Below are 27234 nucleotides of genomic sequence, written 5' to 3'. Positions count from 1 at the left end.
CCGTGGAAACCGGCGGCCCAAAATCTTAACATTCGCTGTTTCGGAGATTTCTCAGCATCCTACGCTGATGCCATCAATCCGTTAACGCTGTGTGTGAGTAAGGACAGGCGGTAGTTGGATCCCCGGAGCTGAAAATCAGTCGCTTCGTTAAGAAGCCTCAGCATGTCCGCCAGCGCTGTTTATGTGTTGGATCTGAAAGGCAAGGTGAGATAACGGAACAGAGCCGAGTTAACCTACACACCCTGCCAACTGCTGCTGCTGTAGTCGACGGAGCTGGTTAACTTAAAATTGTCTTTAGTATTTGTGAACATATTTTTGTAGGTCTGGATGTTACAGACACTGGATATTCATGTCTGTGTTTTTGAGAGGCTTTCTAAGGCAAAAACGGGCCATAACAATCCCTGTTAGCGACCGATTAGCGGCGCTAGCTAACTTCTCTTTCTTCATTTTCTGACAGAATTCTTTGCCAAACCACAAATTAAGGATGCAGTAAAGCTGTAGTAAATCCCTTTGAGACATTTACGTAAAATAAGTATGAAACCTAGTGCTTCAGTGTGTTCAAAAATTGATTTTACAGTGATTTTTCGAAATGCTGCTGAGGAATTTGAGTAAAGTAGCGTACGTGTTCCTCCTAGGCAAGCGGTTGTCAGTGTCAACGTTACGCTCTTAAAATAAAGGTTCCCGGATGGTTATTGGCTTGTACATATGGTTCTTGGGGTGGAAGAAAAAAACTTTTTAAACATGAAAAACTTTAAAGTTTTTTTTAAAAAGCGTTCTTCACACTCGCTCATCTCTTAGCTGCATATCTTTTTTCGATATCATCCAAATTTCCAGGCTTTAACCGTCTAAATCACTGTCATGATCATTGTTTCATATATTCTTTGTATTTACAATCCAAAATGACCAGTGACTAACTATATACTAATTATATTATACCTACAGATATTCCCAAGTGAAAGTTAGTTATTTAGTTCAGAATGATCCCTAATCAGAGCCCAGAAAACCAACCTCAGGTTTAAAATAAATACATTTCCCACAAGAAACTGTAAAAGGTCAATTCCACTGATTTTTCAGTAGATGAAATGGTTTGATGCTAAGTAGGGAAACATGGTCTCTGATATCATTACAGTGGCGCTGATAGTAACCAGGTGTCACAGTATATTGTCACTGTCCGTACCTGTGAAATGGTTCATTTATAGGAGAGAGCAAAAACGTTCTTTACTTATCGTGTAAGTTAATGTTCAGAGATTTTATTCAAATGTAACCATTTTTTTTGCTACTCTAAATGAACCCATATCTCTTCTGAGCTTTATATTTATTGCTAATAATAGTAAAATAGTGGTAAATCTTAAAAAAAAAAAATCTTTGAGTACTACTTGCTTTACAATGCCCTGTATGTGCACCTTCACCAAGAATGTATTTTTGAATACATTTTAGGCCAGAAGCTTATCTCGGATTGTTGTAAAACAATGCGTCAGACATCAGGCAGTGTTTTCATAACCTGTTACTGTAATAACTTTCTGTGACAAAGCTTTAGAAGTATTAAGCGCTTCATATATCTGGTTACTTCACCAACTCTGTAAATACATTTCTGACTCTAATAGATTGGAGCATTTCTCATCAAGCAGCTCTGAATGACTTTGTTTACATCTGAACCATTTAATTTTACAGGAAGTTTGAACAAAAAATGTGCTCTTTTTAATTTAAGACCCCATTTTCGCATATGCTCCTGATTCAGCTTTCAGGGTTTTGTAGCCTGTTAAGCTGTCCCTACTGGTTTGTCTGCCAATGGACACCTGGTTGCTTTTTATTGTTTTGTAGTTTCTAATCCTGCTGACTGTATAATCTGAGGTCAGTGTTATTGCTCCAGCTCAGATTGTGACTTGTGCAGCCTGCTTCGTTTGATGATTACATTCATGGTTAGAAAATAACTTTAGTTTTCAAATGAAATGACACAATTGTCACTAATCCCAGTTGTATTGTTAGATAGACTGTGAAGGGTGGGATGTATGCAAAGGTTCACTCTGAGGGCCATCTGTTTCTGTTAGTGACCTCGCAGTGTGGTATGTTTTTGTGGTGCCTGTGTGTTTTGATAGGTCCTGATCTGCCGTAACTACCGCGGCGATGTGGACATGTCTGAGATCGAGCACTTCATGACCCTGCTGATGGATAAAGAAGAGGAGGGGACTCTCTCCCCCATCCTGGCCCACGGAGGAGTGCGTTTCATGTGGATCAAACACAACAACCTCTACCGTATCCTTCCTGTGTTTGTCTTTCTCTTGTTTAGTGTTGATCTGTGCTATAAGGGCTGGAGTGCAGACCTAGAGTTGGGATGCTCAAGAATTCGGTTAAAAGTGAATCTGTATTTGAATACTGACATCGCTGTTCAGACACACGTTATGTTTTGGAGGAAATATACTGGCTAACAATTCTGTTAAAGGCAGTTTTATGGTTAAATACGACTGTAAAATTTGGAAAGTTGCACTTTGCTACTGCAACAGGTGAGTGTTTTAACATTTTGTCAAAGACGAGACTTAGAAAGCAGAGGTAGCATGGTATTATCGCCAACACTGTTATTTAGATTCAGAGACTGAAAAATGGGACATTGTCCACTGAGGGCAAAAAGAAGACAAGGAGTCTCTATGACCATCTTGTGTTGTACCTGTTAGCCCTGATGGCTTGTTAGCTCTTCTGAAGAGACAGCCTCCTTTATTCATCTGTTACGAAAACGTACCAGTTTCCCTCGGCTGTTTTTCAGAAACTGAAACGTTTTTAAATGTGTTCCTCTGTGCTGCTAATTTTGTGTAGCACCATCGCTGTCACCAAAAGGTAAGCCTAAAGATCTGTGGTAATTTAAGCTATCCATTCATTACCCCTTAAAAGTGCTTAAATATTAAAATTTGTCATATACATCTCTAATGTAGAATCAGCTTTATTGCTCAATTTCACTCATTTACTTTTTAATGATCCTGTTAACAGAATAACATATAACAATTTCTGCATTAATGTATAATTACAAAAACAATGAAGTTTATAAGATATTACCTCATTTTTATACCATTTTTATTTAAATACAGGTAGAGTTACACATTAAAAAAAAAGTGCAACTTACAAAGGCTCACCTAAAACAAGGTACTTTTTGTTTATTTCCAGATAATTTAGATCTTGTATTAAATTACTTTAATAGATTTAGTTAAAACAACAAAAAAGATCATTAATATCTATGAAGCCATACAGTTTAGGGTCCTCTATGGCTGCAACTGCAACTGCTAATGTCTACTTTGTAACTGTTACTAAAGACTACGGATCAATCGATACCAATATCGGTTTTGGGTGTTGGGCTGGTACTGGTTAAAAATTCAGACACCAACTGATACCGTTTGATGTAAGCTGAGTGTACATTGCCGCCCTAATAAACGCACGACTGCAGTTAACAGTAAAGGAGACTCTGCTCACGTACTGACTCTGTGGTGGTCGGACACAAAGTCACTGGGCTGTTTAAACATCCTTGGCTGATTCCCGCCAGGAATGCGCTGTGTGATTTTAGACCGTTTTAAACGCACAATCACAACCACTTCCCTGGTACAGGTGAAGACACAGATTCCAGCCAAACAGATGCAAAACAGTCAACATTTCCTACTAAAGTCCATCTCTGCTGACTTCACTCTGTTAGACTGAGTACAATTACGAGACATAAACGTTAATACAGTGTTTTTGTTTGTTTGTTTGTTTTTATCAGAATGGCAGTAGGCAGACTGTTCTACAATTCTGTTGTCCTACAATGTACATCACTGCCTGGCTTTTAGCTTTGATGCACAGTGTTAGCAGCACAGCACAGTTCCTCTATGCTCAGTACTGACTACGCAGCTTTATTTGAAGTTGTTCATGGTTTGAGCTGTTTGTAGAGACAGTGTTTCATGTAGCATGGATGAAGGTTCTCGTACAGTACGAGTACATAAATCGATGGCCTATTCACATATACAGTGTGAGTCACCAAAGAACAAGATTTCTAAAATCACACACTGTATGTCTGGATTTAAAGGACATTCAGCTTCAGCTCATCTAGTCAATATAAATATAAATATAAAACTCCACACATGAGTTCTTCAGACGCTTTTGCCTGGAATGTGACTCCTGCTGTCGCTGTGCTTCAGAGGCTGCTGTTAAAAGAGACGGATTTTAGTTAAAAACTGTGAAACAAAGACCCATCTTATCTTTGATCTGATTGGTCATTCGGCACAGACCAAATGGCGTTGACATAGACTACTTGACTGCTTTAAGTTGAACGTTTTAAACTCGGGGTTTTAACGTTCTGCATAAAACATAAAGCATGAGGCCGCCCAGCATGCAAAGACAGTGAGAGAAATGTGTCTTTCCATTGTATTGCTCTTCAAATCAAATGTGCTGTTGTTGGATTTAACAACTTGATGGTGCTTTACAGTTGTTGTAACTAACAAATTTAACGATATATAATCATATTACATATTGCATGTTGTATTAGAAGATCAGTGCATATATATTTGTTTTTCCTTTCTCTTTTAGAAATAGTGTTTGTTTCAAAACAGAATATTATTTGAGGTTTGAAGTTCATTTTTGCACTGAAGGGCAAACAGTAAACCCAGCTGCTGCACTTACTTTTTTACTTTCAGAAGGATGTTGTGGTTTCCCTTAACACTGTGACCACTAGTTGTTGCTACATCTAAGAAAAATGCCTGCGTGTCCTTGGTTTTCTCTTTCCTGTATAAAATCGTTCAGGTATGTTTGCTTCAACTTTGCCAATTTTGAGTGACACTCAAGTGAAATAACTTGTTTCTTTGGTGAGATGTCATTTAATACCATGTACCAGTTCACTTGTTGAGTGTAGGTTGAGAACAATCCTTGAATTTCTTTTTATATTAACACATTAGGCTGTGGGCCAGTTTCCCCAGTGTGCCGTGTAGTGTAAGGCTAGGCCTAGTCTGTGGAAAGTGGCTCTAAATGTACAAATACTGGTTTTGTTTTCAGGTGTTCTCAGAGTACTTCAAGGAGCTGGAAGAGGAGAGCATCAGGGATAACTTTGTCATCATTTATGAGCTGCTGGATGAGCTGATGGACTTTGGCTACCCACAAACGACAGATAGCAAGATTCTCCAGGAGTCAGTATCCTCTCATCTATCTGTTACCTTTCTTGAATCTTAAAGGAATAGCTCTGTGAAACTTCCCTCAGTCTAAATGTAGTTGATCAGTCAAGAAAAGTTTGTTTCTTTAGTGTTGAGCTGGAGCTCAGGGGTGAATATGGCTAAGAAGTAATGGAAGCTTGTCCCTATTAGCTAACACTGTGCAAAGTGCATGCCTGAATCATTGCACCTTTGGAATGGTTAAGCATGTGGTTTCTGACACTGTACGATAAACTGTTATCTATATGCAAAAATATGGAGCTTGAAGTTGGCTGCTACTGCTTTTAGCAGTTTGAGGTAAATACATGAGACAAACAGTTAGCACAGTGCTAATTTATGAGGTATAGGCTTCCATTGCTTGTTGGCTACATTAGTCTTGTTGCTCCAGTGCAAAACTAAAGAAGCAGACTTCCGACATTTTTCTAAGTCAGCATTATCAGTATGGTTAATATTAGTCATTTTTGGAACATTTTCTGAAATTGTAGTTATTTGTGTGTCTGTTCATTCAGATATATCACACAAGAAGGGCACAAGTTGGACACAGGCGCCCCACGGCCCCCTGCCACGGTGACCAACGCTGTGTCCTGGAGGTCAGAGGGTATAAAGTACAGGAAGAATGAGGTTTTCCTGGACGTCATTGAGTCAGTGAACCTCCTGGTAGGAGCGCTGTTTTTAGAAAGCCTTTGCAGTCTAAACAAACACAGAAATCCATCACAACAAAGAGGACACTGTTGTTTTTGTGCTGTGAGGAGGAAAGTAAACGGAGAGATGCTTGCAGGGCTCTTGTTATTGTCTAACAGGCCAAGTGGCCACAGCTGTGCTTTGTTTTCACCTGCATATATTGGCTGAATTTCCTTCTGTAGTTGACTTTGTCCCTCAGTTTTGACATGCAGAGGTTCAGTGTCTTGATTTTGATAGTGCCAAATTAAAAGAAGAATAAAAAATACTGTAAAACTGAAATGACGGCTATTAAAAGCACTACATTGGGAATAATGCCAAGTCACATTTTATCTCCTTGTTGAGGTTAGCAATCAAGCCTCTTAGGCGTTTAAACTGCCTTTGGGCCAAAAGATGTTCTGTATGTGCTTTTAACACAGAGCTGTGCAGTAAAAGCTGTTGTGTTCTGTTGTTGTTGTCCTCAGGTGAGTGCGAATGGAAATGTCCTGCGCAGTGAGATTGTGGGCTCCATTAAAATGCGAGTGTTTCTCTCAGGCATGCCAGAGCTGCGATTGGGCCTCAACGACAAGGTCCTGTTTGAAAACACTGGACGTAAGTTCACCGCACCCTCCTACTTTGAGATTAGTTGTGGAAAGCTTGCAAAAGGCTAGACACTGTGTAAAACTACCAGACATGTATAGAACCTCTCTGAAGCGTTGTTGGAGCTAGGTAAGTTTTAACAGAGGAGGGTGCGTGACTTGTAAGAGGTTTCCTGGCATATTCATACAGGATAAAATGTCCATATAGCTCGGATATTCACATTAAAAACCATCAATGCCAATAACAACACCTGTGAAGCTTATTAGCAGGTCTGGTTATACCATTAGTGTTGAGTTTTTATATGTAATGTTAATAATGGTAAAGAAAAAAAATGATTTTATTTGTGAACTATTTCACCTTTCAGTACTCTGCATGTACTGCAAACTTTTTGCCCAAAACATGTTCTCAGAAATGTTGTAAAAAGTGTTTCAGGCATCATGCAGTATATACAAAACCACTTGGTGTGGTAGCTTTTTTTTTATTATTATTTTTTTATTTTTATCAGGGATCTTCTTTCAGAGTGGTTCTATATAAAAACAGTTAATTGTAGAAAAACGCACTGGCTCATATTTCTTTATTGTGGTGGTGATAGGAACCTGGAAGAACCAGTTTTTTATTTAATGTTGTTAATGGTTGATGCATAGTGGTAATTCTCAAAAAAATAGAAAAAAAGTTTTCTATGGATACTATATGCCTCACAGCACCCTCCATGCACTCCATCACCATGTACTTATATATATAAAAAAATAAATCCAAACATGCTTTCAAAACTATCATAAAACAATAACTCTGGCACCAAGCAGCATATTTGTAACTATTTCATTTAATGTCTTTCTGTAAGGGAGCTTTTAGAGTCATTAAGCTCTTTAGACATCTGGTTCCTGTCAACATTACTGTGAACAATTTTGACACAGCCATTTTCTCTAGGATTAAGCATTTCCCATCAGAATTTTTTGTTTATATATGAACAAATAAGTTATGCAGAATTTTTGAAACATTGGTGGATTTCTCCTGTCAGTAAAACTAATGATCTAAAACTAATGATTGCTTTTATTTTTGACAAGTGAAAAGCTGATTTTAGGGACACTTAGTAAATACAGAGCTTAATCCTTGATGTTATGACAGCAACTAATGTAGATGTAAATATCACTGACTTGCAAAATATTGGTAAATGAGTAAATAAATACATGCATACAATTTATAGGTAACAGTACGCCCTACAGTGTTGGACACCACATAAGCAATTCAGTTTTAGTGTATTTAGTGGTTTGAGGCAGGTGTGTGATTATTAGTCATATAGTTCACACACTGTTAATTAGCAGTGTATATTCTTCCATCTTAGCATATTAAGGTGGTTTGTGAGCTGTGGAAATGTAATTTTTGTTATTTACTAAAGTGACCATCTTTTTGTGAATCTCAGGAGGGAAGAGCAAGTCTGTGGAGCTGGAAGATGTGAAGTTCCATCAGTGTGTGCGTTTGTCCCGTTTCGAGAACGACCGCACCATCTCCTTCATCCCTCCAGACGGAGAGTTTGAGCTCATGTCTTACCGCCTCAACACACATGTGTGTATCCCTGCTGATCTCTCACTCACACAGGCACTGTTCATACACAACATGCCTTTTGGGCTGTGTTGTGCAGACCGATGAGCACACTCACACAAGCTTATGGTAACTGTGCATTACATTTTATACTAGGGCATTTGGACGTTTTGTGGACTGATTTTAAGGGACTAAAATTGGTCTAATATTGGCAGATATAATTGTATATTTGTTTTAATCATGTGCTTTTATATCGCTGTAGTGGAGCATTTTAAAAAACAGCAGAAACTAAAAACTCCTAAAACTTTAGTTTTTGTATTTTTTTCATAGTTTTCTTCAAAAAAAAGTTTGCACACTTAAGTGTTTTATTTTAACCATGATTGTGTTTTGTGTTCAAATGCACAGGTTAAGCCTGTATTCCAGTGATATTGTTGAACGGGGTAATTATATTGGTGTTTGCAGCATCACAACTGTCTAAGATTTTGACTCTTTATCAGGAGATCATAAGTTGAAATCTGAGTGATCCTGTGATGGGGGAAAAAGTGGCACAATTTTTGCTGATGGTGTCCGTATCAGGCATAATAACAACAAACCAGTGCATCATTGAGCTCTATTTTATACACGTTATGGACTAGCGGGAACCTTCTTTTCTACTTCTGTTGTTTTGCTGTATTCTTCCTATTCTGCAAGATGTTGAGTTTTCAGGTGGTATCAAACCTGTAATTGAGAAATTCTTGGGTGGTGTTCCCCTCTTGATAATAGGCATGAACAGTGATTGCAAATTGCTTGTCTTAATTCCCTTGTAGAAACTGGAAAATAGTTCCATACAGCCGACATTTTCACTCTACTGCTACATCTGTTCTATACTTCTGTGTATACTCCTTCAAAACACTTGCACACAGTGATCACCCTGATAGAGGATCATGCTGTTCTTTTCCAGGTGAAGCCACTGATCTGGATCGAGTCTGTGATTGAGAAGCATTCGCACAGCAGGATTGAGTACATGATAAAGGTCAGTGCTCCTCATTCTTATCAGAGTTGCCTTTAAATCTTTTTACAGCTTAATTAATTTCCTCGTTAACTGAATAAAGATGATTGATTAACCTGATTTTAATGGAACAAGTTACAAAGTAGCTTCCTTAAGGCTCCAGACTAACACCGTCCCAGTGTCCCAGGGAGGATAAACATAGTGTACGGTTCTGAAGAGCAGCAACATTCCAGAACAAATATATGTAATAATTTTTAACTGATATTGCCAGGCAACCTGAACACACAATCTCAATTTACAAATGTCCAGGCGAAGTTGCAGGAATTAAAATTTTTCATTTTTTCCTCTCCCCCAGGCTAAATCACAGTTCAAGCGGCGCTCTACAGCCAATAATGTGGAGATCCACATCCCTGTACCCACAGACGCAGACTCACCCAAGTTTAAGACCACCGTGGGCAGTGTGAAGTGGGTCCCAGAGAATAGCGAGATTGTCTGGTCCATCAAATCTTTCCCTGTGAGTACATATACACAACTGGAAGGTGAAGGGTGGTGATGTTCTATACTTCAGAGCAACATAAACATGAAATCATACAATTTTTTTTGCTTTCTGTCTGTCTGTCTGTCTCTCTCTCTCTCTCTCTCTCTCTCTCTCTCTCTCCCTCTCATTGTCTCTGTCTCAGGGAGGTAAGGAGTATCTGATGAGAGCTCACTTCGGTTTGCCAAGTGTGGAAGCAGAAGATAAAGAAGGAAAGCCACCGATCAGCGTCAAGTTTGAGATTCCGTACTTCACCACCTCTGGAATACAGGTGTGTGTTTGTGCACTTGTGAAACTTGTGAATGAGATCCTCTCATTCTGTTATTAATCACTGCTAACTGTCTAAAGAGGACTTACTTTTCCTTTGTTTGCCATTAGAGGGCGCCAAAGTCACTCCTGGTTCTGCCTTGCTACTGAATCACTATAGCACAGAAAATGCGAAAGGAGATTGGAATGACTTTGTTTGCCATCACTAGGTGGCAGTATAACAGTATAAGTTCTGCACTCAAGCATGTACAGTTTGTGCTCAGATGCACTTGACCAGGCATGAATCTGTAAGACTGATATAGTCTGCGTAATGTGTTTTAAGCATCAGCTCACTGTTTTGGTGAGCTGTTACTCTTATGTAGTGACATTTGTATGTACATGGCAGCATTTATAGTTTCATAATTTATATTTTTGGTGTCTTCTGAAGGATTTTGGCATGTAGCACCGGCCCATTTTGCTTAAACAAATGCGCTCTTTGGTGTACCTGATGTCGTTGTACCTGAGGCACATTGTGAGGCATAAAAGACAAACCACAGAAACACAGTAGTGCTGCACATTCTGACACTCCTCTGCAGGCGCTGTGATTTTACTCTGTATGTCTGTGTGTGTTTATACGCCTGAGCCGTGTGTGTGGCTTCAGAAAATTGCACCACTTTGAAATCTAGTTTGGGAGCTTGTTTGAACAGACTGTTGGAAGACTCCTTTGTGGCTTTATGGCTGTTCAGATCCACTTTAGAATTTTCTCTTGGATCCTGCATTAGCTGCATTCAGGGAATCTGCTCCCGCTGCTGTGTCCAATTTGGCTTTGTCTCTTAACAGTGTTTCTTTAGTGCCTCCTTTTGACATCAAATCATAAAACTCGCATGGCCGACTGTTTCTCTTTTTCATCGCCATTCAAATAGTCTTCTCTCTTTGCCCACCATTTTTGGCCAGAATTTCAGTGCATCGCTAATAAATCTCGTGAGTAGTCCCATCTTATTCCATTCAAAATATGTGAACTATAGCGCTAAAATGAAGGCGGAAGTGGACAAAGGAATAGGTATAGAGAGCTGGCAGCTGTCAAGCTATTCACTTTTTTTTTTTTTTTTTTTTTTTTAAATCAAGCACCAATGGACTTTAAATATATAATCACACAATATATCGCCAATATTTCTCCTCTACGGAGACCAGAGTCCCCTACTTTCTAGATCAACTACGCCCTGATAATGTAGAACCATGTTTTTTTGTGTTCTCCTGTGAAGTTACTATTTTGAAGATACTTTTTTTTTTTTTTTTCTTTGAACAATGACAAGTTGTCTCAAATCATCAACTAAGTGATTGTCAGTGAACTTTCTTTTGATACATGTTGTCATTCCAATGGCGCTGCAGGAAGTGTAAGGGGTGGTATGGCTTGTTTTTCGTTGCGTCATACAAAATAGCTTGTTGTAAGGTAAGTGTGAATGATTGTGGTGCAGTGATGAGCAAAGTGAGGAGAAATGCAGAAGGCGTAGTGGTTTGATTAGTTGGATGGCCAAGTAACATCAGAGAAAATAAGTGATTATTGAAATAATGGTTAACTGCAGCCCTGATGTCTAATCACTGGTCCATCTGAAAGCTTCATTGTTTGCATATTCTCTGTAAATGCTTTGGATGTTTCTTGACATGGGATAAAACAGGAAGAACTTGGCAGGAGTCTTTCAGCTGTGTCTTGTCTTTTCAGGCTCTCTTGGCAAATTCATACTTTTGTATAGGCTGGCTTTCAACAAGCCTCTCTCAGCTGTTACCTTACACAATCTCAATCATACATGTCCTCTGTATGCGTGATGTGACTCTAGGTGGTAAATGATCGCAGGTTGCAGCTGTGAAATGAAAGAACCCTGTTGATCTAGCCGCAGGTGACGGCTACTGACACAAACCTATGCAATGAGAGGTGAGAGATGATCTCTACTGGCACTCGACCAACAATACACTCTTCTTCCGTTTGTTACAGTGCTTATCTAATAGGCCTGCTCGTATAGTCACTCATACCTACATGTCTGTGGCTCAAAATAAAGGCAGCTCAGTATGGACAAAATAAATGGCTACATATCTCAGTATATTAAAAATGTGACACGGTTAAAGGTTGACCTGTATTATTTTGACCACTGTAATTTACTCTTGTTGGATTATAGAAAAGCCTTAGTTTAGTAGTGGGTGGTAGCCAGAAATTTATATCACAATATAATTAAGATCTACGATGGTTTTGATGTATATCACAGTATAGTGTATTGGATTTTTTTTTTGTTAAATTAAAATAATTTTGGTTGCCTATGGAGCCTGTTTTGTAGATTATAATGATGTATTATTCTGGGATGTCCCTGCTTTTTTAACAAGAAACACAGTTAATAACTACAGTAATCTAAAACATTTTAATGGGTGAAGTGGTAAAAACAGAAATTAACAATATATTGACATTTCAAAGGCATAGCTATGCTCACATTAATAATCTTGGCAAGTATATGGAAAATGATCTATAATTCAAATTTCCATTTCTGCCAGGATTTCCATGTAAAAAAATTAACACTCCTCCTTGTATCAGTTTTGTTTGTATTGATTCCACTCACCCTCCCTCACAAAACATATTTACTGATATTGAGAAGTTATCCAAAAAAATCATAACAACAAAAGACCTCAAATCCTTCTAAAATCACTCCTGCGTGCAAATTTATCTGGTGGTCAAGCTATTCTGATTTAAATTTTACGATCCTCAACCTCATGGTGTGACTATTGTATTTTGCTACTTGGAGCACAACAGAGAAAGCTTATTCTGCCAACCTTGACTGTGGCCAAGAAATCGATCTTGAAAGGCTGGTTCGAACCAAATCTTTCTTTATTACAGTCATGATGCAGATATTTTCTGGACATTCTTGTTCTGGAGTGGGCGAGATTACCAAGGCAGCACCCATTTGTTTTTGGACTGATGCCGTTAACTATGCTAAGACATCAAGATCCTGTATACGTTGAATACTTTATACACTGTCTATTTAATTTTTCAAAATCCCCCCGTACTTTTCCTTTTGTTATTGGGTGCAAAGAATGTTGATTTGTGTGCTGAAGTCTGCTGTGTTTTGGCCCATGAGGTCTAGAACCTGACACACATGATCTAAAACATACAGCGAGTCCAGCAAAAATGCTGCTGATGTTGTTTTACTTCTGGAAGTCATTAGTTTTGTATTTTTAAATGTGGCATCACTGGCTCATTTTAGTCTGGTCCAACTTATCAAACCTTGAAAAACGAAATACTGTGATGCATATTGTGTATTATGAAAATGTCCGGTATCGTGATATTTTGTGTGAAAAGTGAGATTAAACAGTAATTCATTGGCATTTATCATTTATCATTCCAGACTAGTGCCATCTCATTGGCCCAGGGACGTTAAAAATAGTACAGTGGTGTGAAAAAGTGTTTGCCCACTTCCTGATTTCTTATTCTTTGGCATGTTTGTCACACTTAAATGTTTCAGATCACCAAACAAATTTAAATATTAGACAAAGATAACGCAAGTAAACACAAAATGCAGTTTATAAATGAAGGTTTATATTATTAAGGGAAAAAGAAATCCAAACCTACAGGGCCCTGTGTGAAAAAGTGATTGCCCCCTAAACCTAATAACAGGTTGGGCCACCCTTAGCAACAACAGCTGCAATCAACCATTTGCGATAACTGGCAATGAGTCTTTTACAGGACTGTGGAGGAATTTTGGCCCATTCATCTTTGCAGAATTGTTGTAATTCAGCTACATTGGAGGGTTTCCAAGCGTGAACCGCCTTTTGAAGGTCATGCCACGGCATCTCGGTTGGATTCAGCTCAGGACTTTGACTAGGCCACTCAAGTCTTAATTTTTTTTAAGTTATTCAGAGGTGGACTTGCTGGTGTGCTTTGGATCATTGTCCTGCTGCAATCACTTTTTCACACAGGGCCCTGTAGGTTTGGATTTCATTTTCCCTTAATAATAAAGGCCTTCATTTATAAACTGCATTTTGTGTTATCTTTGCCCCTTGCTGATTTCTTATTCTTTTGTATGTTTGTCACACTTAAATGTTTCTTATAACCAAACAAATTTAAATACTAGACATTTTTTTTTCACACCATTGTATATGGTTCTGAAGAGCAATGACATTCCAGTACAAGTACAGTATGTAATAATTTTAAGAGGTATTGCAAGGCAACCTGAACATATTAAATCTTTTTACAAAGACTGTGTATATATAGTGAGTGTTTGATTCACTTACTCTTATACATGTGCATGTAAATGTCTTTATGGACTATAAATGTCATTATATGTGTCTGTACGCACAGGCATGATGAGTATGTTTTCATGTTTGGCGTTTTAGTGGATCCTGTACCATGGTGGTACAAAAATTTAAGAGAGTTTCACTTTGGGGTGGCTAAAAAGTATATAAGGTATTCTGGAGCCCTGATTAATGTGTAAATTAAGCAGCAGTTTGTGTCGTTTTTGTTAGCAGAACTGAATTGTAGTGCAAAAAACAAAAGTAGTCCTACTCAGTCAGTGCTATCACAGACTGTCTAATAGACCAGACTTGATTAGCAACAGCAATATCCCATGAGTCAATAAAATATAAAACTTAAGGGGTATGAGACCAGATAACACTGTTATTTCATTTATTTCATTCATTGGGCTATTCCTTCTTCTGATGATTTTATCTGTAGGAGATTTTCCCAGGTATCTAAAGGCCCCATGGATGCCTGCTGGTCTGGTCAGGAATCCATCCTTGCTTCTGCGATGTTAGTATTGCAGATGTGGATATTGCATTAATGGTTGACAGACAATATTTTATGCACCTCTATAACATACTAGTGTGTAAGAGCAGTTGTGAATTGGATTGACGGCTGAATAGAAGCAAGGAACTGCGAAAGGATTCTCTTGTCTCATAGCCAAAAGCAGTCATTGATCATGGGGGGGTGTTTGTGTGAGTGTAGCTGAAAGTTTGGCTGAACTCTGTTTGCCCTGACTCTCTCTATACAGTTCTGTATGATCATCTTAAAGGAGCCATCCAATCTGCTGCTGCCGATCTTCCTCCACCAACACAATTAGTGCTGATTTTATATGATTTTGAATGGGAATGAATGAATTGGGGAGCCAGAGATTTCCTCTCTATTGTAGACCAAGTTGTATTAAGCATCCCACACGGAACTCAAAGTCACCAAACCTCGCTCTTAACTCGATTTCCCCCCCTCAATGAGCAGGATTATGAGGGGAAAAAATCAGTCATTTGTCAAATCTAATTAAGCAGTTAACTTATGTGAGATTTCCTCTTCTAATTTTTCCAATCTTCATTTATTGCTGTTTTCCTCTATACTCTCACAGCTGCCTGTTGCCCTAATCTGTTTTTTGTTTTTTCGCATTGAAGTAACCTTTTAAATCCGTTCAGGAAAGTGAAACGCGAGCCTGTCCCCATCTGAAACCGAAGATAAAGTTTACAGTTTTCACTTTACCTCAGATGTAGTTGATCAGTCTAGACTCTTTTAGTGTCTTTAGTTTTGTGCTGGAGCTACGAGGCTAATGTAACTAACGTTACCGTTACTTGGCTTCATGCTATCTGCAATCCAGAATCACTACATAAGGCTCAAACAACAGTTTGAGTTGTAAACCAGGGGTGTCTATTTAAACAATGAAGCACCGTTTCATAAAAAATTAAAAGAAAACAATCATCATTTTTATTTTTATAATTTTAAGATCTGTCTTTAAATTTCATAGGGCTAACTGTCCTGTCATCTATATATTTTGTCTCTGTCCTAGTACTAAACAGCCAGACTTCACCACCAGCCGCCACTGATCTAAAGTAAATCTGCTTATGTGGTTTTTGACACAGCTACTGTTTTTAGCTATGCATTATACTCTCTTCATGAAAGGGAATACTAAAATAATTCAGTTTATGCCAAAATATGCTCTGTGTAGTAGTTTAGGGTGGCACTGATCATGAATTCTTATGGCTGATTTTGATTTGACAATTTTTTTATTTTTTTTTGGCTGACTAACCTTGTAATCTAAAGCTTGGACAGTATGAGGTAAATGAACGCTTTTTATCAGCCAAATTGGCAAGATAAACAATGTTATTTCCTCTTTAATGGGCCAAAGTTTCATCATTTTTTTTTCCCATTTTAAATCAGTTGCTTAATAGATAACATGAATCAAACAAAGTGCTACAGTGAAAGAGAGGCGATTGACTGTGCACCGATCAGGCATAATATTATGATCACCTCCTTGTTCCTATGCTCTTTTTTTTATCAGCTCCACTTACTATATAGGTGCACTTTGTAGTTCTACAGTTACAGACTGTAGTCCGTTTCTCTGATACTTTGTTAGCTCCCTTTTATCCTGTTCTTCAGTGGTCAGGACCCCCATGGACCCTCATAGAGCAGGTACTGTTTGGGGTATTGGATCATTCTGCATGCATCATGCATGATTGTGCAGTGATTTTATAGTACAGGTCCTATGTGTCAATCATTTAATTTTTTCTACTATTAGCCCATTTCACCATGAGCTGCACTACAATACCCAGCATGCACTGCAACATAATGTGCGTCTATAGTACAGCACCATAAAAAGAAAAGATGCCAGGTGTCTAGTTCAATCAAACAGGCAGGTTTAAAACACCTACTGTACATTGGGGACATTTAAAGAGGTTGATCGTGATTTGTAACTAACCTGTTGCTTTATATGTGTTTTATATGGTGCAATTAGTTTTTATTTAAAATTATTTGTTATTGAATATTATTTTATAAGCATTCAGTGCCTATTTTGCTGTTGTATTTTTGGCATATTCTGTATCATGGCAAGATGTTAAAATGGAAAAAAAATGGCCCGCTGATGTGTGTTTATTTTATTTATATTTTTTTTTATTTATTGGCAACTTCTTGATTTTGTGTTTTGAGCAAAATTTTGCCCTTTCCAGTCTTGGCTGATTCTGATTGAGCATCCCTGTAGTAGTGGACTAATTTCAGTGTACTTCAGTTTATCTTTACAGATGACCGTACGTATTGTAGTGTCAGAAACCATGTAAAGTCTATTTGAGAATTGTCGTGGTTTGTAATAAGTGATTTAGGCATGCAGTTTGTACTGTGCTAATCAATAGCCATAAGCCTCCGTTAATTGTTAGCTACATTAGCCTCGTAACTCCAGTGCGAACACTGAAGAAGAAAGGGCACGAAACATTTCTTGACCATGTTTACGATAAAGGGAAATTTTTTTTATTGTTTTTTTTGTCAGTAACTCGAATAAAATTAATGGTTCTTTGCGGGCTTGTGCTTGGGTCTTCTTGAACAAGGCCACATTGTGACCATCATTACTGGCCACATGCTTTACCTTGTGTCTTTATTACACACACTCAGGCAGGTTCAGCAAGGTCACCATGGCAGCTGTCTCCAGGGTGAACTTGCTGACTGCCCTGTTCCCGTGAGAGTGGAATGGGATAAAACCTCAGGGATGCTTTGATAACCCTTCCACTCAAACACTCTCACTCTCCTAGTCTCTCTCTCTCTCTCTCTCTCTCTCTCTCTCTCTCTCTCTCTCTCTCTCTCTCTCTCTCTCTCTCTCTCTCTCTCTCTCTCTCTTACTCTCTCTCTCTTACTCTCTCTCTCTTACTCTCTCTCTCTTACTCTCTCTCTCTCTCTCTCTCTTACTCTCTCTCTCTTTTTCCCTCTCTCTCTTTTACTCTCTCTCTTTTTCCCTCTCTCTCTCTCTTACTCTCTCTCTTTTTCCCTCTCTCTCTCTTTTACTCTCTTTTTCCCTCTCTCTCCCTCTCTCCTGTGGTCAGCACGTCTGTCTGCCCTCTCTCGTTCCCGGCCTTTGCCGCACCCGCCCGCGAGCCGCCGGAGCGCTCCTGAGGCGGCGTTCTCCTAGCCAGCCACTAAACCAGTGGCCAGGCGTCAAGGCCCCAGCCTTTTTGGCCTTGACATGGCGTGAGATAACCCCAGGCGGGACGCACTAGTATGCAGGCCACAGGCCCTGCACATACTGGATGGGGGAGACTGGTTGACGCTGGTGTCTGACATGTCCTGGGACCTTTACGGCTGCACTCAGCTGGCCCTGAATATACATAGGTAAACACACACTAGCACATCAATAGACACTGACTATAGAGCTGATGTTTTGGGTTTTGGGGTTTGTTTTTTTTTTTTTTTTTTAGTCCAGAGCTTTGCTATATTTATCCCACTTTTTCTGCAGGCGTGCAAGTGCAGGTTAAAAACTTTATGGGTGGCATTTTCTGATCCCGTAACGACAGAGCGTGGCGACATGGGTCTCAAATTCATGATACCACTTTAAGCGATTGGCATAGTGTGTGTTTTTTTTTTTTTTGTTTTTTTTTTTCCCCCCCCCACACTGAGCTACCGATTGGTCTTGTTGGTGAGGGCAGACAGGCCAAAATATGTGGAAAATGACAGTTTCTCTCACACACTGAGACATCACCCTTAGCAGCTAATCAGTCTCCAGGGCTAAGACTGGCTTTCGATTAGAGACCTGTAATTTGCATGCAGTCACTGAAAAACGCAGTTTTTAAACATTCATTTTAAGGTTTGACATTTTAATTGCTTTTTCATGTACTGGCCTGCGGTTGAAGTTCCACCACTGGAACATCAGAGTGTCTTGATTGCCCTTAACAGATGTTTTCAGGTCCACATCTCCCTACATCATTACATTAGAGCAAAAGATTTAGAGACATTAGAGAAAAAGTTACAAGATATTATCTTTTTTTGAACAATAACAATACAGATAGTTGACAAATTACAGGAAAAGCCAACATAGTGTATATATATAATGTGTATATAAGAAGGTTATAGCATAGGATTTGCATCATTGTCATACTTCTCAAATCATTCAGTGACCCCTCAGTGGATCAGGGTAGTGAGATCCTGGAAGAGACTACTCCCACAAGGACTGAATAAGATACAGACTTATTCTGTGCACTCTTCTTTGAAATGAGGGGTTGATGCACTGTAACTCTTCTCTAATATCTCTCTGTGTGTAGTTTGTGGATGGACTGTTCTTGCTGACTGAGTCTGATCACGTTCTGCATTGACATTCTCAGTCACCTGAGGAACAGTTGCTCTTCTGTATTTCTTTACGTATCACACTAATGTACGAACACTTTCAACCGCAGTTTCCTACTGTTTACTGTTGTCTTTCTCATAGATCTAAATGCAGATGTCACTTTAGTCACTGTTCCTGTTAAAACTCTCCCCAGGAGTTCAGTCTTTGTGACTGAGGCCCCTGTCGTCTGTGCCCCAATAATGACCCTGTTTTTCAGAAGCACTTAGATCTTTTTTCTTTTTGCCATCTTGATCAACATTTTAGGTCAACTGGTCCTGCTAAACATGTATGGATGCTACATGGTAAATTATCTCCACTCATTGATTTTTTTTTTCTCTATTCATCTGTATATATATCCCAAGTATGAGAATGTTCTAAATGTAAAATATTTTGTTTTACGTAATATTTTTGTAACGTAACATTTACATTGCAAACCTACTATTAGAGAGAAGCTGACAGCAAACTGTCAGCAAAAATACATTAGAAAAAAAAATCTGTGTCATGATGTAAATGAGCAATTTATCCTGTATTTTTCAGAATTAATTCGGCAATATTACTGGTTACCAATATTTGTAATTGGGTCATTAGGCCATGTGTTTTTGCATAATATATCTATATCCTAATTATGTGATGTGAAATAAAATTGCTAAATAATCTACACATAGTGATTTGTGCGTATTCACGAGCATCAAGATTTTTTTTTTGTATTTATGATTATATCCACCCATCCATTTTCTAAGCCTCCCTCTCCCTCAGAGGTGGTGGTGCTGGAGCCTATTCCAGCGGTCATCGGGCGGAAGGCAGAGATGTAAAATGAGATGTAAAAAAGAGACCTCCTTATTAGTGCTGCATCTTACAGGTTTCAAATACTTGTTGGATTATTCCACTTTCAGATTTATAACAAAGTTACACATGACCTAACGTAATGTCAGATAAGGGGACAGATAACTGGATTTTTTTTCTAACCTAGATAGCTGCCATGATACAGAAACGTGGTCAAGACACAAGTATTTTAAAATATTTGTGTAGTCATGTGTTTTCATGGTCCGTTTAGCTGGTTTGCTGAATGCAGTCAGATTCATATTCCACTGCTAACTTGGTGCTCTGAGTTCAGTTCCATTACGAGTGAAATAACTTTGATAGGTGAAGGGAGGCCTGCTTTATACCACATTTGTGTAAATTTACACTTTGTCTCCATCTCACCTCTGACAAGGCTAATTAATTGACTGAGGATGCTCAGCTTTTATACCTGAATGTCATTCAACAGTCATAACTATTACCAAGCAAATTTTGTATCTGGCCTTTTCTCTTTGTTTAAATGTTTTTTTTCCCATTTTAATATTCAATAACTTTACTTTAGTCTTTTTTTTTTTTTTTTTTTTTTTTTAAAAGGCTGGATCTTTTTGGAAGTGATGTATTAAGTCATAGGGGGTGTATGGTGTATATTTAGCCTTAAGCTAAAATTAAGATGTTTTCTAGCCTATTGTCACATCCATCATTAAGTAACTGCCATTTTTTTGTTGTTTAAAACAGTAATAAATAAGCCTGTTCTCCTGGGGGTCTAAAGTCTACTAAATAGAGAATACTGAATTGAGCAAGGAATTCCAGCATAATGAATGAGTATTCAAATTATTTGGGCCCACCATAGTCATAAATGCATTACAACAACCTCATAGTTTCTTAGAATTATGAGATGTTCTCATAATTGACTTTTTTTTATAACATCTTGTGATTTCTAGATATTTTCTGGCAGATATTAGTTAACTTGTCATTTTAAAAACATTTTTACAGTGCATTTCTTTTCATATTTTGCTTGTCAGTTCATGATCATCACACTATAGATGTGCACTCAGGTACATTGGAAGAATCAGAACCGAAAACTGTGATATTCGCTACAAGCTTTGCTGATGTACTTTTAAATGGTGTCTCATGTTTCTGTTTTACAGGCTTTCTTTCACTGCAGACATTGATTTATTGAGTCTAGATTTTGAGCCATCACTGAAATAGCCTTTACCCACTGGCTATGCACAAGCAGCCCGAGGAGAACGCTGACTCAGCAGCTGTGCTCTCCAGTGCTGAGGTGGAGATTTACAAGCACAGGATTTTGGGAGTGTGTGTGTGTGTATGTGAGTGACTAGACTGCATGTCTGTGACCGTTGGGACAGTGACAGTCTGGCGGTCTGTCTCCGGACTGCAAGCATGCTCTGTAGGCCACAGCGTCTACTAGGACATGCCGCACTAATGAGAGACCGGTGCACAGTAAACACATGAGCACTCCGAGCCAAAGCCACCTTAAGGGCTACAAACATTGTCCCTTAACTCGTCTTGTTTGGCAAATTCCCGTAAAGCCAGACTTAATCCTCTGGAGTCTGTTTGACAGTATACCTCATGGCTTTTTCTTGTAACCCCAGCACCATACTGGCCCAGGACTACAGGTCCTGACTGGAGCCATGACCCAAACATGGCCTGCCGAGAAGCTAGAGGACCTAACCGCTACGTTCGCGTATGCTCTGGCCCATAAGGCCATGAAGAGAAAGCTACATTTAGATATTTAGAGTCGTCTCGTCACTTTGCCAGTCCATGGGTATGTCCAGAAGGGAGGCCTGTTAAGTTTTAAATAGTGCCCTGTTGCACCCAAGGGTGGCACTGCTCCGACCCACTCAACTCCACGCACAGCCGGCCTGAAATAGCCGCCAGAGTGTCTCCGCGGAGGTGGTTCTACAGGGTTCTCCTCCAATTTTGATTGGAAATAGTCCTGAGAGAGGCCATTTTTAAGCTCTGCTTTTTTAGCCCTGTATTGATGCATACTGAGAATATGGATTTTGTTCTTAGAAAAGCTCTGTTGCTATTTTGCTTACATAGATGCTATTTTGGATCCTGAGACTGGGAGGTTTGGGTCTGTCCTTAGAGAATACAGCCCAAAACTGCTGGACAGATGATAGGGCTTTTAATGTTAGCATGCATGTACTTTGGGAGTTTGCTGAAAGCTTCTCTTGATCATCTACCAAATGCCTTTAAAATGCCTGCTCTACACTTGACCCAGGATTTACTCCATGAAGAATGTTTGTCAGCTCTTCCAGAGCTCCATGTTGCCTTTTCAGCGTGTTTTTCTTCTTTTCAAGCTGATTGTGCAAATACTCCAGTGATGCAATGCATGATTGGAAGGGCACTGCGCGTGTCTCAATATCTCTCTACAGAGAAAAAGGTGCCATTTCCTCAATCTCACTTCTTCAAACGCTTCCTCTGCTTGTATACATTCTACTACTTTCCCAGGCTCTGGGGCTACATCATGGTACCCATGCAGGATGTTCCCTGGCTTAGCAATATGTACACAATGCCGTATTGCGGTTATATTGATGCATGTTGCAATTGCAGTATATAGTAACACAATATCAAGCCCACAGTGTGACCTGAAAGGTTATTGGCCTGCATGTATACCCAGTTATTTGCATTCAGTGGATCATCATATGCATGCCTTAATTTATCGAAGCGACCAATATCCTGACTTGGTTAGAAGTTTATTTGCAATAAGCACCGCAAAGGCCAGAATGCATCAGTGTCTGTCATTTCAAAGATTTGTGAAATTCAATAAGCCAGATTTTGCAAGTAAACTGTAGTTGTGCATTGAAATTGCAGAAGTGTGTTCTGTGTAGAAAATCAACAAAACATTTATTTAACTAAAGGTTTTTAAACTTTTGCATAAAACAGTGGGTCTTTTTTATTCATGTAATTTTTTAAATATGCGGTTAAAATTATATGATAAAAATTTTATATATATATATATATATATATATATATATATATATATATATATATATATATATATATATATATATATGTATATATATATATAATTTTTATCTTATAATTTTAACCGCATATTTTATATATAATTTTATCTTCTGAGTTTTATTTATTTCTTCTGACACATGCTGTACATGTGAGTTTAACAAAATGTGTGCAAAAGCAATGGCATTTTTTGATTTTTCAAAAATTTAACTGAAGTAACAGCAAATAAACATGTACAGAATATCCAGAAAAATACCATATTTAAGTTTGTTTCCTGTACAAGATGTAATTAGCGAAACAGTAATTTGACCAGAGGTGCTCAAACTTTGTATGTGTCCCTTTATGATATATTACAAAACAAAAATGCATCTCCAAATTTTTGAAGGAAATAACATTGAAAATATTCCTTATGTGCAATACTCAATACCTAACTCTACTGTTTATATGTGTAGTAATAATTATGTGTGCAATAACTCGGGTACAAAAATTTGAACTGCCTTATACTAGATGTTTAATATTTATTATCAGTCACCGCCACTTTACTGTATTCATAAGAACTTAAATCTCGTGTACATATTACACATTTCTCAATCTTTGTTTTAAATTATTAAGGTGTTTTATTCTTTTACATAAATGGTTGCAACTGTAACAACTGAATTTCCCTCTGGGATCAATAAAGGATTCTCATTCTGATCACACAGTGTCACGGGGGAAAAAAAAGGATTTTATTGGGGGCCCCCAAATTATTGCATTTGAGTGTAATTGTTTGCATTTGAGTTGCACTGCAGTGTAACACACTATAGATTTGTCTTGTAAATAGTGGCATTATTGAAGCGGTTTGTTTTCAACAGGTGCGCTACCTGAAGATCATTGAGAAGAGCGGATACCAGGCGCTGCCGTGGGTCCGATACATAACCCAGAATGGAGGTAAGCACAATGAACTCGCTCATGTGTTTCTCTCTCTCACTCTCACTGTGTCTCTCACTGTGTCTCTCACTGTGTCTCTCACTGTGTCTCTCACTGTGTCTCTCACTGTGTCTCTCACTGTGTCTCTCTCTCTCTCACGTGCATTTGCACGCAAAAGATGAAAAGATTAGATAACAGTACGCTGCCCGTATCACAAGATTTCTGATGAAGCCAGAAAAAAAAACACAAGTGAATAGCAGTTCCACAGCACAGAATTGAGGACCATTGTAGATGAGTATTCATTCATTATTAAAAATCACAATCTAGTTCATTTGTCATGCTAGTTAAATGCACAGTAAAGTGATGCTTACTCCATACACATCCTCCTCCACATGTACCAGTTCTCACACTCAACTTTCTCCAGCTCTATATTTGTCATTGTTTTTCAGAGTGTTGCAGGTATTGGGCAATAATTAGGCAATTTGGTAAAAGTCGAACGATAGATAGTCAAGGGCTGAGATGTAATGTTTCTGTGAAAAGAGGATGTTTCACTCAGAGGTATAATTCTGGCCCCTGCAGAGGTAGTAAGAGTACATTCTGTATGTTCTGCAGTTTTGCAGTTTTGTTGGTTATTTGATATGGGAAAAAAGTAAAAATAATGAAATCAAGAAAAGTCTGAAAAAATAAAAAATGGAATAGTATATTCCAGTGCATTATTTATCACAGAGGTTATTACAGACACGTCTCTGTTTTTCTCCCTGCTACCTCGAGAAAATTTACAGGCTGAATTTCCTATGGTTCTTCACCAAACTCAGCAACACATCTGTGTTTTTCCAGACAGATGCTGCTTTGAGTTGGAGGAAAAAGATATTTTACCACTGCTATTCACTGTAGTTAGACTCCTATATGTGTTTCTGATACACATGATATCTCCCTAAGATATTAAAAATGTAAACATTATAGTAAAAACTGAACTGAAAAATGGATGCTTTTGAAGAATCTTGGTCCATGTGGTAAAACTTTAATTCTGCGTGGGAGAATATGATCAGTAGGCGTATAGCAGTATGTTAGGTTTTGATAAAATACAGCCTAGTAGAAACTTGCTTGTCCTGTGGCAATTTTTTGCTGATCCAGTATGAATAGGGCTGAAGACACATTAATTATGTATTATAAAACAAAAATGTGCTGCTGTTGTCAGAACAAACCATTTGCGTCTCCAAAATGGGAGCTTTTCAGAAAAAAAAATTTAAGTTAAGAAAAAAAATATACCCTTCACACAGTGTAAAGACAGCTGCTGCTTTCATATGATATTGGAAAAAAACAAGTTATGATTCATTTTGATACCACAGTGATATTTATAATATAACATTTTAAGTAGTACAGTAGTTAAATCTTCTGAGAGTCGAGGCAGGAACACCTTGTTTCTCTCTCCTGTTACCCACTCATATCCTTACTCATATCCTGAATTGAAGCCAGTATCATCAGGTTATCCTCGGTCTCCAAACCCGGTCTTATTTTGCATTGTGCTCTTGGACGGCTGGGCGGAAAAGCTCAGCTGTCACAATTAACTTTTTAAACTATCCCCCCACCCCCACCCCCTGATTTCCTGCCGTTCCGAACACTTTAATTAAACATGGCTCATTTCCTTGTTTCTTTGCAGATTATCAACTCCGGACCCAGTAGTACAACTTCAGCCATCTCCTGCAGAGCCTGGGCCTCTGTCTCTCTGTCTCTCTCTCTCTCTCTCTCTCTCTCTCTCTGTCTCTGTCTCTCTCTTTCTGTCTCTCTCTCTCTTTCTCTCTCTCTCTCTCTGTCTCTCTGTCTCTGTCTGGACCTGAGCCAGTGGCATATCTGCAGTGTTTGAGGAGGGAAAACAAGTTTTTTGGTCTGTTTTCAAAAAAGTACAATAGAACCTGTTACCAGCCATCTTTAAAGGAAAGCTCCAGCCTTTTCCGACCCAGTCTCTATCTGCTGTGTCTGTAGCATATGGTTCATTAGCATGGACATTAATTTCACTGTATTTAGAACATAACAGAAAATCTACTGAAAGTGCACTACAGCACCTGCTCATTGGATCCTTTTATATGTGAGGTGAGTGGGGTTTCTGTCCTTTCATTTAATACTGGGAAATGCTTCAAAAATGATCTGCAGTAATTGACCATATGCTACAGATGTAGAAAGTAGAGATTAGATTGCAAAATGCCTCTTTTTCCAGCAATTCTGTTTAATCATAAAAGCTAACTTTTCATTACAATGGATTTAATTCTGAAATCTTTTATCTATATAATCAAAATGATTCTTCTGCAAATGGCATGCATCAAAAAGAAAAGAAAATGCACCCAAATTAGATCTTGATGAGACATTTTCTCTTCTATGATGGTCATATTTCCTATTCTAGTTTGCTTCATTTTATCCATATGCTGGGTGTAGATCCCGAACTACTGAGGAGACCCTCAAACACTGCAGGAAATTTCTGGATCTCAGGCCTGCTGTGACAGACTGTGTTTTCATGGACCATCAGTGTCTTTCTCTGTGTAAGTCAGCAGATATCACATCCATTAATGTTCAGCGAGATAGTGACCACTCTTAAGGAAACCTCATCTAAGATACAGTGCAGTTCGAATCAATCCAGGACATCTTCAGCTTAAAGAGCGGCAGTAGTTAGGGTCTGTTAGCTGTTATTTCCTTGGTTTACAGGATCTTGTACACTGCTTTTGTATACGTCTGGCTGCTTGGCAGGAGTTACCATGTACCAAGAATCTTAAGCCCACATTTTAAAAGTGTTAGTACTCCTTCATAACTTGATATACGTGCAGAGGGCCAGTATTGTGGTTTAAAAGTCAATCTAATGGCACTTAGAAAAACATGAGATTCTACTTGTCTCATGGTTACAGCCAACATACTTGTAGGTCTACATTTGCACACTTACAAACCTGAAGGTCAATCATCCAAAATCATTTGTTATTTCATAGTATTGTCATATTGTATTTTCTCATTGATTTGTCTGTGGTGGTTACACTGTGTTTATTAGGTGTTTTTTTTATTTTTTTTATTTAATTTCTTTTGAGTATTTTCTGTTTTCATGTTTTCAGTATTATTGGGGGGTGTAGAGGTGCTGAGGATTTCTGTTGACAGTGACCACTCTCATGTTTACTGCAGAGCTCAACAATGCCATTACAAGCTACAAAAAAGTGAACAGGTGCTCGCTGCCATTGGAAGGAATTGACATTGTGCCATGTCAGAATTTAGGATTTAAGATTAATTTAAGCTTTCTTTCATTTCCAGCACACTCTCTTACAAATTAGCGGTGCAAGTAATATGTATATGTATGTTTCATATATGTATGCCGCTCACATTTGATCTGAGAATGCTGCTCCTGTCCTGTCCACAGTTTTAGAGATGACAAAGTGAAATCACTACTAAGACATCGCATGCCCTCTATGGTTGGCAGCAGAATTAAAATGAGATGCGTTAAAACATTCTGTAGCTTTCATGTCTCTCTGAAACTAATGTCTGCAGATCTAATCGAAGATAAAGCTGTTTTCACAATACACCATGTCTAATTGTCTTGTTTAAGTCCTTACCAGTGCTTTTGAGATACTACTTAAAAACTACGTCGTCCTGTAACACTTGGAAAGTGTAGTTATCAGGCTTTTGGGTGGCATGACTGTTAAAGCCAACGGTGTCCAATCTTATCCACAAAGGGCAGAGGTGGCTATAGGTTTC

At 38.5% G+C, this 27234-nt stretch overlaps 1 protein-coding gene across 1 annotated transcript; it reads left to right on the top strand.

The window, feature by feature from the left end:
• Nucleotides 1-27059, top strand: ap1m1 (adaptor related protein complex 1 subunit mu 1). The gene is made up of 12 exons (XM_017697163.2): nucleotides 1-204; nucleotides 2097-2253; nucleotides 4688-4755; nucleotides 5005-5135; nucleotides 5666-5813; nucleotides 6299-6425; nucleotides 7834-7976; nucleotides 8893-8964; nucleotides 9296-9454; nucleotides 9621-9746; nucleotides 23454-23529; nucleotides 25169-27059. The coding sequence occupies exons 1-12, from the start codon at nucleotides 163-165 to the stop codon at nucleotides 25189-25191; spliced, it is 1272 nt and encodes a 423-aa protein (XP_017552652.1). The 5' UTR covers nucleotides 1-162; the 3' UTR covers nucleotides 25192-27059.
• The last annotated feature ends 175 nt before the right edge of the window (nucleotides 27060-27234 follow it).

This window comes from Pygocentrus nattereri, chromosome 19 (assembly GCF_015220715.1).
Source record: "Pygocentrus nattereri isolate fPygNat1 chromosome 19, fPygNat1.pri, whole genome shotgun sequence".
Classification (NCBI taxonomy): domain Eukaryota; kingdom Metazoa; phylum Chordata; class Actinopteri; order Characiformes; family Serrasalmidae; genus Pygocentrus; species Pygocentrus nattereri.
This window is presented reverse-complemented; position numbering and strand designations above follow the sequence as displayed.